General features: G+C 38.0%; 1 protein-coding gene across 4 annotated transcripts in view; it reads right to left on the bottom strand.

Annotated features, from left to right (window-relative positions):
• PRKCB (protein kinase C beta) overlaps positions 1 to 12032 on the bottom strand; it is a 650080-nt gene that overhangs the window by 209277 nt on the left and 428771 nt on the right. For all 4 annotated transcript variants that reach the window (XM_051967368.1, XM_051967358.1, XM_051967376.1 and 1 more), the window contains exon 9: positions 9729 to 9875. In XM_051967368.1, coding sequence (XP_051823328.1) covers positions 9729 to 9875 — 147 coding nt within the window. The remainder of the gene's footprint in view (positions 1 to 9728; positions 9876 to 12032) is intronic.

Below are 12032 nucleotides of genomic sequence, written 5' to 3'. Positions count from 1 at the left end.
CTTCCCAACTGTCTATGATTTGGGGACTAGATATCCCCTTTAGTGCAGGGACACTCTCCCTCATAGTATCCCTGTGAGGATCAAGTAAGATAATTTATGTAAAAGAGCTTAGCAAAACTTCAAGCTCTTTTTTTAAAGTAATTTTTATTAAAGCTATTTCTTTTCAAAATATATGCATGGTCAGTGTTCAACATTCACCCTTGCAAAACCTTCCAACTTTTTCCCCCTCTCTTTCCCTCATCCTCTCTTGTAGAAGTAATCCAATATATGTTAAATATGTGTAATTCTTCTACATATATTTCTACAAACATCATGCTGCACAAGAAAAATCAGATCAAAAAGGAAAAAAAATGAGAAAAAACAAAATGGAAGCAAACAACAACAAAGGTGAAAATACTATGTTGTGATTCACATTCAGTCCCCACAATCCTCTGTCTGGGTGGAGATGGCTCTCTTCATTACAAGATCATTGGATTATTGTTCTGTTAGAAATGACCAGCAGGATGAATACAGAGAGGCTTGGAGAGACTTACATGAACCAATGCTAAGTGAAATGAGCAGAACCAGGAGATCATTATATACTTCAACAACGATACTGTATGAGGATGTATTCTGATGGAAGTGGATTTTTTTGACAAAGAGACCTAACTCAGTTTCAATTGATCAATGGTGGACAGAAGCAGCTACACCCAAAGAAAGAATACTGGGAAATGAATGTGAACTATTTGCATTTTTGTTTTTCTTCCTGGGTTATTTATACCTTCTGAATCCAATTCTCCCTATGCAACAAGAGAACTGTTCGGTTCTGCATACATATATTGTATCTAGGATATACTGCAACATATCCAACATATAAAGGACTGCTTGCCATCTGGGGGAGGGAGTGGAGGGAGGGAGGGGAAAAATCGGAACAGAAGTAAGTGCAAGGGATAATGTTGTAAAAAATTACCGTGGCATGGGTTCTATCAATAAAAAGTTATTATAAAATACACACACACACACACACACATATATAAGAAATTTTAAAAAAGGAAAAGATTCACTTCTGTGGCTCTCAAATCTCTTATCACATTATCTTAAATCAATAAAAAATACCAAAAAAAATCCCCCAAGATCATTGGAACTGGTTTGAATCATCTCATTATTGAACAAGAGCCACATCCATCAGAATTATCATCGCATATTCTTGTTGTTGCCATGTACAATGAGTTCCTGGTCCTGCTCATTTCACTCAGCATCAGTAAATCTCTCCAGGCCTTTCTGAAATCCTCCTGCTGATCGTTTCTTACAGAACAATAATATTCCATAACATTCATATACCACAATTTATTCAGCCATTCTCCAATTGATGGGCATCCATTCAATTTCCAGTTTCTTGCCACTACAAAAAGGGCTGCCACAAACATTCTTGCATACGTGGGTCCCTTTCCCTCCTTTATGATCTCTTTGGGATATAAGCCCAGTAGTAACACTGCTGGATCAAAGTATATGCACAGTTTGATAGCTCTTTGGGCATAGTTCCCTATTCTCCAGAATGGCTGGATTCGTTCACAATTCCACCAACAATGTATCAGTGTCCCAGTTTTCCCACATCCCCTCCACATCTATCATTATTTTTTCTTGTCATCATAGACAATCTGACAAGTGTGTAGTGGTATCTCAGAGTTGTTTTAACTTGCATTTTTCTGATCAATAGCGATTTAGAGTATTTTTTATATGACTAGAAATCAAATCTTCAAGTTCTGAAATAAATATCAGTTATCATCATCAATGAATTATCATTAATTTATGAAATGGGGCAAGCACACACCAGGGTCTCTGAGTACCGGCCAGGAAAAATCACGATGGCAGCAGAGAATAAGGCTGCAATCACATGCTAATAAAGTACAGAGGGTATAGGGGTGGTCACAGAAAATACACAGATAAAAGCATAGGGAAGGGTACAGAGACAGATAGCTGGCTCAGGAATGGGGTGGTAATGGAAGGCAAGCAGTGTTGGGGAACAGGGTGAGGAGTGAGGATGCACAGAGAATCACTCTCTAACTGTGGATTAGCATTGGGAGCACTAGGTAGCACGGACCTGATGGAGGTAGAAGAAGACTTTGGGGGAAAGTGCTTGAGGTCTCATTTTTGAGGTCTTTGAGACCTCAGACTCTTATCTGAGCCATGGAATTAATTCATTAACATATCTAAATAACTCAAAGTTGTTGGCAAAACTTTGAAGTTAACATCATCTTAGAGTTTTCAGCACTATTCAGTGTTCTGCTGGTCTTCCTGTGGATGTTTGGAATTTGTCTGAGATTTATATATATTATAGGACCAAAAGATTCTGATAGCAAAGCCTCAATGGCTTCCCTGATTCAGTACATATTACCAGGATGTGCTTTTTGGTTAATATATGATAATAATGTGTAAATTATACTCCTTTGATCTTTGAGATGGTTTGTACGTGACCCTTTGCAATCTTTGCTATTGCTACTTTATATTAGCTACTTATAAACTCACAATACTGATTACAAGAGGGATATGGTCAGGGGGACCAGAATAAGATAAAATTTTAACATAATCATTGTGATTACTGTCATTATTCTTTAATCAAATGGAATAGGAAGCCTAGGAAAGGTCTTGGTGCCCTTTTGGCCTTAATCCATGAACAAAACTGTTCACTTTTACCATTTTCCTCACTTTGCAACAGGAAACTCAAGAAAAGCAATTCAAATTCTGTTTGTGACATATCTTCCTTTTCTTGTAGCATACCCTGAGATATAGAATTATAAAACTTTAGAGATGGAGGACGCTTTAAATGTGGAGAACCTGAGTTTTAGGAAGTTCCATGGTCTAAAAGAGTACAAGTGCACCTTCCAACCTCCTGCAACAGATGTCCTCATTCTACCTTTTGGTGCAATGGAAAGATCCCCACGAGAATCAGGAGTCCTGGGGTCTAATCTTAGAAAAGAAATGGTTCCTGATTTAGTCTTATAAGTCAGGCATTCATTAGCAAATTTAGAACAGTTAGATCCATTCAATCTAATGTAAGTCTGTCCTTTCTCAATAGCTTGCTTTAACTTTCCAAATGGTTTATCAGTTCTCCTTCTCCCTAGTCCCTTCCTCCACACCTGTAATTGAGGCACTTAATCAGAAAGGCAATTTAAAGTCTTATTTCCACTTGTCAGCATGGAAGGAAATCGTGGTTATTCAATTAATTCACCATCCATCCCTAAGGGCCCCCAGCTATTTCCATGTTCAAAGGCTTGAGGGAGGAATAACTGTTTCAAAGAACTTGGAATAAATACTTCCAACTTGCAAGAAGGTACCACCTCACTCATCAACACCCCCTCTAATTAAGGGTGACTCTTTTAGAAAACTCAGATCCATTTAAACTCTACCTCTGATCCACTTTATACCTAGGTGGCCCACAGGAATCGCAATACCTTGGAAGAAAAAACTTTTATTTCCCTTTTACCTACCAAGATTCTATGGTCAACTTCTTTCTGAAGAAATGAAGATTGAGGAAGGTGGAAAAGTCAAGAAGTCTAGCAAGAAGTAAAGCATAAAGTTCATTCATATTCATAAAACATTAACTAAATATCTACAGTGTTAAATGATTTTCTTAAAGCACATGTCTGAATTGTGTGAGCCTCCCTACTCAATAAACTCAATAAACAGCTGTTCGTTTTTATCTCCAGGATCAAATATAATAATTCTCTGTTTGGCTTTTAATATCCCGTCATAAACTGCCCCCCACCTTTCCAGCCGTTTTAATACTCTGCAATACAGTGACCTCAGTGTCCTTGACGTTCCTTTGAGGAGAGACATTCCATCTCCATTCTGAGAATTTGCCCTGGCTGGCTCCCAAGTCTAAAATTTTCTCTCCTGTCACCTGTAACTCCTTGCTTTTCTGATTTCCTTCAAGTCTCAGATAAAATTCAGCCTTCTAAAGGAATTTATGACCAAAGATGAGCTAAAATACATTATGAAATGCAAAATGGATAATTTTGATTATATTAAGTTTAAAAGGTTTTGTTCAAACAAATCCAACATAAAAATGATTAGGAGAAGCAGAAAACTGGGGAAAAATTTTTATATCCAAGAGTTCTGATAAGGGCCTCATTTTTAAAATACATAGAGAATTGACTTAAATTTATAAGAATAAAAACTATTCTCCAATTGATAAATGCTCAAAGGATATGAACAGATAATTTTCAGATGAAATTAAATCCATTTCTAGTCATATGAAAAAATGCTCTAAATCACTATTTATCAGAAATGCAAATTAAGACAACTCTGAGGTACCACTACACACCTCTCAGATTGGCTAAGATGACAGGAAAAGATAATGGTGAATGTTGGAGGGGATTTGGGAAAAACTGGGACATTGATGCATTGTTGGTGAAGTTGTGAACAGATCCAGCCATTCTGGAGAGCAATTTGGAACTATGCTCAAAGGGCTATAAAACTGTGCATACCTACCCTTTGATCCAGCAGCGTCTCTACTAGGTCTGAACACCAAAGAGATCATAAAAGAGGGAAAAGGGCCCACATGTGCAAAAATGTTTACTTTATAGCAGCCCTTCTTATAGTGGCAACAAACTGGGAACTGAGTGGATGCCCATCAACTGGAGAATGGCTGAATAAAATGTGGTATATAAATGTTATGGAATATTATTGTTCTGTAAGAAATGACCAATAGAAGGATTTCAGAAAGGCCTGGAGAGACTTACATGAACTCATGCTGAGTGAAGTGAGCAGGACCAGGAGATCATTGTATACAGCAACAAGATTATGTGATGATCAGCAGTGATGGACTTGTCTCTTTTCACAATGGGATTATTCAGGCCAGTTCCAGTGATCTTGTGATGGAGAGAGCCATCTACACCCACAGAGAGGACTACGGGGACTAAGTATGGGTTACAACATAGCATTTTCACCTCTTTTGTTGTTGTTTGCTTGCTTTCTGTTTTCTTTCTTATTTTTCCCTTTTTGATCTGATTTTTCTTGTGCAGCAAGATTAATGTGGAAATATATATATGAATTACACTTGTTTAACATATTGGATTACTTGCAATCCAGGAGAGGAAGTGAGGGGAAGGGAGGGAAAAATTTGGAATACAAGGTTTTGCAAGAATGAATGTTGCATATATTTTGAAAATAAAAAACTATTCAGCCTTCTTCCAGAAATCCTTTTCTGTGCCCCCTCCCCTAACACTAGTGATGTGCCTTCCAATTTATGCTATTTGTACATCATTGTTTGCATGCTATCTCCCTCCTTAGTAGGTAAACACTTTCAGAGCAAGGGCTATGTTGACCTTTCTTTGTATTTTAACCCTGGATAAAGTGCCCACCATGTGGTAAACATTTAATCAATGTTTGCAAGATAACTGAATGCAAAATTCTGCTTTCTTGGGGTTGCAAAGGAAGTGAGTGAGTTAGCATATGCAGGAGACTCCCATGAATGGCAATTCATCTGACAATTTGGAAGTGAGATATTAGAAAATTGTCTTTCTTCTTTGAAACGTGAAAGGAAAGAAAGTAGGGAATGGGGGAAGGGGAATTACAAGACCACATTCCTACATGAAATCCCTTATGATCTGTATGACCTTGACCAAGTAGTTTTATTACTCTGGGCCCCATCTCCTTATTCACAAAATGTGGAAAATATGATCCCTAAGGTCTCACCCAACTGTTATGTTCTTTCCCTAACTGCACTCACCCCACTCCATAGACAGAAGTGGTCTTAGTTTCTGTGCAATTAGGTGGCGCCATAGTACAGTCCTAAGCCTTAGATTAGGAAAATCTGAGTTCAGATTTCATCCTAGACATTCAACTCTCTATGTAACCTTAGAAAGCCACTTAATTTTGTCAGACCCATTTTCTTCAACTATAAAATGGAATAATAATAGCACTGTCCTCTCAGACATTCTGTTGGGAACATTGTTTTAAAAAGTGATTCATTTTTATTCATTTTTTCATTGTTGTTTGCTTGCTTTTTTTCTTTCTTGTGTTTTCCCCTTTTGATCTGATTTTTTTGTGCAGCATGATAAGTGTGGAAATAAGTTTAGAAGAACTGCACATGTTTAACCTATATTGGGTTACTTGTTGTGTATGGGAGGGGGAAAGTAAGAGGGAGGGAGAAAAATTTTGAATGCAAGGTTTTGCAAGGGTGAATGTTGAAAACTATTTTTGCCTGTATTTGGAAAAATAAAAAGCTACCAGCACTCAAAAAAGTGCTTAGGCTCATTTTTTGTTGTTGTTTGCTTACTTGTTTTTTTTTTTCTCAAATTATTTCCCTTCTTTTGATCTGATCTTTTTGTGCAACATGATAAATGTGGAAATATGTTTAGAAGAATTGCACATGTTTAATGAATATTAGATTACTTACTATCTAAGGGAAGGGGGGAACAGGAGGAAGGGAAAAAAAATTGCAACACAAGGTTTTGCAAGAGTGAATGTTGAAAATTATCTTTGCATGTATTTGGAAAAATAAAAAAAGCTATTCATATAAAAAAGTGCTTAGAGACAACTATATTTACCATATTATAATTTTAGACTTTCATGTACTTACCTTGCTAGTTAGATTGTAAAACCCCTAGGGGTAGAGACTTATTTATGCTACTCTTACCTCCATTTCTCAACAGAGTGCTTTATATATACTAATGTTGAATATAATTTTTAAATTAATTAGCTGACAGGAGGGTCAGAAAATAACAACACCTAACATTTATCTAGTACTTTAAAGATGGCAAATATCTCATTTAGCCTCACAACCATCCTACATTATAGGTACTGTTATCATCTCCATTTTACAGATGAGGACATTAGAGGTAAAATGACTTTGCACAGGGAAACACAGGACTTTGATCTATCCATTGAATCACCTAGCTGTTCCTACTCATTCCCTTGAGCAGACATGATCAATTCCTGGAGAGAAGCAGGCAGTGAAAGAGTGGCAAACAATCATGGCATCAGGAAGACCCTACCTTAAGCCCTTACCCAAACAACTTCCAACTAATTTTTAGTTCTTTGTCAAACTCCTGTCACACAGTTAAAATAGATGAGCACATTGGGGAGTTTTGTCCTGGGGCCAGAGATCACAAAAATCTGTGGGTGTAAGAGTCTGTGGATGAAAACAATGTAAGAGGTCAGAAGCAATGGATTCTACTCATTCAATAGTCTATAAACATTTATTAAGTGCCTACTACATGCTAGACACTGAGCTAATTACTTCTTATTGTTTTGCCAAAGAGCCATATGACATTAAACAATTCAATTATGCTCTCTAGACCTCACGTTTTTATTTGTTCATTTTATCCCCTAAAATGCCTAATACAGCAGTAGAAGATTTGGGCTGAACTTCTCACTCTAATATTCACTGGCTATGTGACTATGAGCAAATCAATCTCCCTAAGCTTCTATTCTTTCACCCACATAGGGAACATTCTACATTTTAAGATCTCTCCCAGTTCTACTATTCTTTGTTCTATGTCCTAATTTTCAGCTCTGACATTCCATGTTCTAAAATCTCTTTCATGATCCAGTGCTCCAAGCTACAAACTAAAACTGTCTCCTGTTTTTTAAAATGCTCTCTTCTAAAGAATCTATGAGAAATTTCATACCTAGGGTTACCTTTAAGTCCAATAGCACAAAAGAATTGGGGGACCTAGACTTTAATACATGAATTTAAGAGAGAGAACAACAAAAGCACTTAACCACACTGTACAATGATTGTAACCTTTACAGCAAATCATCCTGTTATGATCCTTCTTAGTGACCATAAAGTGCAATAGCAGGCATCCTCTTTTCTAGTCCACTTAAGATATGGCCCTAAAAGAAGCAGGTGGTCTGAACAATGAGTTACAGATGGCATCTTTCTGATTGCTTTCTTTTTGGAAGCACATTCCACACCTGTGTTGTCACTGGATGGCAGCTGCTCCAGAAATAGGTGATTTAATTGGATCATTATCAATGAAAATTCTGATTTATTTTCCAGATCTAACACTGAAAATGGAGCTTGCATGTCTCTGTGTAAAATAACATGGGCTGTGGGTCATAGGTACCTAAAATACTAGATAGAAAGGATTCTAGAAATGAGAGTACAGGGTATTATAGATGGAAGGGATCTTGAGACACAAAATAGAGCATCAGGAATGGAAGGGTTATTGGAACATAAAACAGAACATCAGAGATGGAAGGGACCTTGGAACATTAGAGTATCAGAGAAGGAAAGGACCTTGGAACATCAGAGCATCAAGGAAAGAAGGGATCTTGGAACATCAGAGCATCAGGGAAGGAAGAGACCTTGGAACATCAGAGCATCAGGGAAGGAAGGGACCTTGGAACATCAGAGCATCAGGGAAGGAAGGGACCTTGGAACATCAGAACATCAAGGAAAGAAGGGACCCTGGAATACAGAACAGAGCAGCATGGATGGAAGGGACCTTGAAACACAGAACAGAGTATCAGGGATGGATGGGACATTGAAACACAAATGAAACATCAAAGATGGAAAGGATCTTAGAACACAGAGTGGAGCATCAGAGATGGAAGGGAACTTGGAATATCAGGTATGGAAAGACCTTGGAATAATAAACAGAACATCAGGGATGGAAGGGACCTTGAAACATCAGAGCATAAAAGATGGAAGGGACCTTAAAACACCAGAGCTTAAGGGGTGGAGGATCTTGGAACACCAGAGCAGAGTATCAGGGAAGGAAGGGACCTTGGAACACCAGAGCATCAGGGAAGGAAGGGACCTTGGAACACCAGAGCATCAAGGAAGACAGGGCCCTTGGAATACTGAACAGAGCAGCAGAGATGGAAGGGACCTTGGAACACAGAATAGGATGTCAGAAATCAAAAAAAAAACAAACATTAGAATATAGAGTTCAATGTCAGAAGTGGAAAGGACCTCTGAGAAAACAGAACATAGCATCAGGGCTGGAGAGACTTTAGAAGAGTATACAGACTTCTAGGACAGAAAGGAATCATGGATAACCTATACATAGAAGAGACCTCTGAGGTCATCTAATGAAATGCTTCCATTTGACAGAAAAGCAAATGACTATGGATGTTAAGTGGCTTGGTCAAGATCATACAAGTTGTGAATAATATCCAAGGTGGATTTTGAACTCAGATCCTCTGACTCCAGATACGGTACTAATTCCATTGTACCACACTGAGACTTAGAAATGGAAAAATTAAGTTTCACAGAGGAGAGAAGGATCCCTCCAGGAGAAGATCCCACCAGAGGCACAGACTGAGTTAGGATTATAAACAAAATCTCCTAATTCCCAGTCTACAGTCCCTTCAACCACATCAATCTCCCAAAGACACTGATGGCCCCATGGGATTCTCTTTTGCCTCATACTCTTTTAGGCAGGAAATCCCTTGAAGATCAGGATGATTTCCTCTGGATCACTGATCCAGTAACTAGCATAGGACCTGTGCAGCTGCATATCAATAAATGTGTCCAAATGATAAAGTTTATAATAAAACTACTTGCATCCAAGATTAGCTTAGAGAAAGCAATACAATGAAAATATTCTAAACAAATGGTATAAATAGGATGAGAATTTAGGTCATTTTACTTTTAATCCAGTAGTTTAATACTCCATACCATGTTGTGGCTTTGTTAAGACAGAATGCTACTTTAATTGTGCCAAATTCAAAAGCCCCAAGTCCTAGGAATGCTCTTTTCCTTCTGAAGCAATTATTGCCAAGCTATACGATACCTTGCCAAAGCTGCCTTTCCCCAGCACCATGAGGAAGTTAAAGTCAGTCAGTTTCATCCGATCTCGGTTTCCATTGTTGTCAATTTTAGATATTGCATTGGCTGTTTTTTCTTCGGTAACCTTGGTTCCCTGGCCAATCTTGGCTCTCTGAAGGGGAAAATACACAGAACATTTAGCATTAAAATACAGATAATACACACACACAGAGAAATAACAAATATAAACAATAGGGAAGTACCCACAGTAATAGTAATAACTACCATTATTTTTCTTAATTTGGATCTATGATTTCATAGGCATTGAAAACTACTGGCTTAGAAATTTTCCCCAGTAAAGCAGGGCAGTAAGTCTCTTATAACTTAGGAAATTGGGTGAGGTTAAGTGACTTGCTAGAATCACACAGCAAGTTAATATATGTCAAGGTAGAGTTGAATTGAGATCTTTTGACTTCAAAAGTATTCTGACTTTATCCACCATGCTACATACTTCCCTTCTAGTAACAAGAACTCATTTTTCTATGGTATTATATTGCTGAAAAAGAGTATTCCTCACAATCTGTGTTGTGAGATGGTACAAATATGATTATAACCATTGTTGAGATGGGAAAACAGAAGTTAACAGCATTTGCTGGGATCATGGACCTCGTAAGACCCCAGCACTCTGGGCCTTGGCTAGTGGCTCCCCTTCTCCTCTTATGGACTTGTATTTACTTCGGACTGATGTAAATATACCTTAAAGTTTACTTGTTGCTTACAGCAATGGAATATTAACTCCTTGAGGGAAGAGATTGATTCTATTTTTTTGTGTGTTTTTACCCCCAATGCCTAGCACATAGTAGGGCTTTAATAAGTGTTTACTGATTCATTAATTCAGGAGCCCAAAAAAGGCTTCCAGTTGAAGCATGCATGGTTCCAAATGATGTTTCTCCAGGGCTTCAGCACAGCTGGTGCTTTCCATCTGGTCTCCTGTGCTTCTCTTCTCTCCCTCTGCCTGATCCAGACCTTTAAACACCTGCATTGACTTTCCACAAGCAATGTGCTTGCTGGGTTTCTGACAGTTTGCTTTCTGGCCTATTACTTTGTGTTGACTTCCAGCGTACACGTGTGCCAGACTGAGAATCCTAGAATCCCAGAGCTGAAGGGCATCTCAAAGCTCATCTTCTTCAATCTGTTTCTGAAGGCAAGAATTCCTTTGTGGAGTTTATTTATGCAGATTTCACTTGAACAATTCAAGGTACAGGGAATTCACTATTCCCCAAGGCATTCCATTTTGACATAGCGTTAGAATTTAGGAAGTTCATCTTTATATTTTATTTAAAAATTCCTTCCTTTAACTTCTACTCATTGGTCCTAGTTTGCCCCACTGGAGCTACTTAGAAATACATTTTGTCTTAATGTAACAGATTTTTAGCCACAGTAAGGTAGCAATAATGTCTCCCCTACCCATCCTGATCTGAAGCTTAAAAACGTTGATTACATAAGGAGAAAATAGGTTTCGTTAGACAGAATAGTTCATAAGACTCTTATTACTGGGAAAGACAAAAGGCAAAAAGAAAAGGGGACCACAGATTTATGAAAGTAAGGAACATGATATCATCTTGGATAGACTTCAGGAGATAGTGGAGTCTGAAAGGGCCTGAATTGCTGTAATTTTCTGGTCATCTGGGGAAAGGGAAATATCCCATCTTGACCTTTTGTTGGCTCTACCATTCTGAAATTTGATTTTGGAAGTCATTTTGAAGTTGTTTGGAAGGGAATGGTGAGAGATTCAGCTGAGTTACTGTATTTAACCCATCATCTTGGATCCATCAATATTTTCTATCTTTAAATGTTTTGCCGTTGTCCTGTGATCTTTGAATCATCAACTCATAGCTTTTTTTGTACCGAGCAGAAACTATTTACCATGGTACTGAGCATCCCAATAAGGGGTTTTCCTTTTTTTCCCTATGAATTCTTCCCTCCTCATAATCTATCCTACTCAACATTTGCATTCATTACTTTGCATTGCAATTTTTCACATAGAGGTAAGTAAAATATTTCTAGTGTAGACTTCCTTAACAGGGAATGAGTTCACCATGTTAGAAGTCTTCAAGAAAAAATTATTTACTAGGCACCAGCTCAGCTTTTGACTCTCCAGACTACCTTTCCATTGTAACCCAGTGCCCTTCTCCATTAGCAATACCTTCATTCCTACTACCTCTTCTTCTGAAAGGCAAGTTCCTCTTCCAAATTTCCATTTATGGAGGCACCTTGCAAGCCATGTTCATTCTGTTCTAGCTAAGATCCTTTCTACCTTGCCCCCAAA

This window comes from Antechinus flavipes, chromosome 1 (assembly GCF_016432865.1).
Source record: "Antechinus flavipes isolate AdamAnt ecotype Samford, QLD, Australia chromosome 1, AdamAnt_v2, whole genome shotgun sequence".
In the NCBI taxonomy this organism is placed as follows: Eukaryota; Metazoa; Chordata; class Mammalia; order Dasyuromorphia; family Dasyuridae; genus Antechinus; species Antechinus flavipes.
Note: the sequence above shows the minus strand (reverse complement) of the source record. Positions and strands in the feature narration are given on the sequence as shown.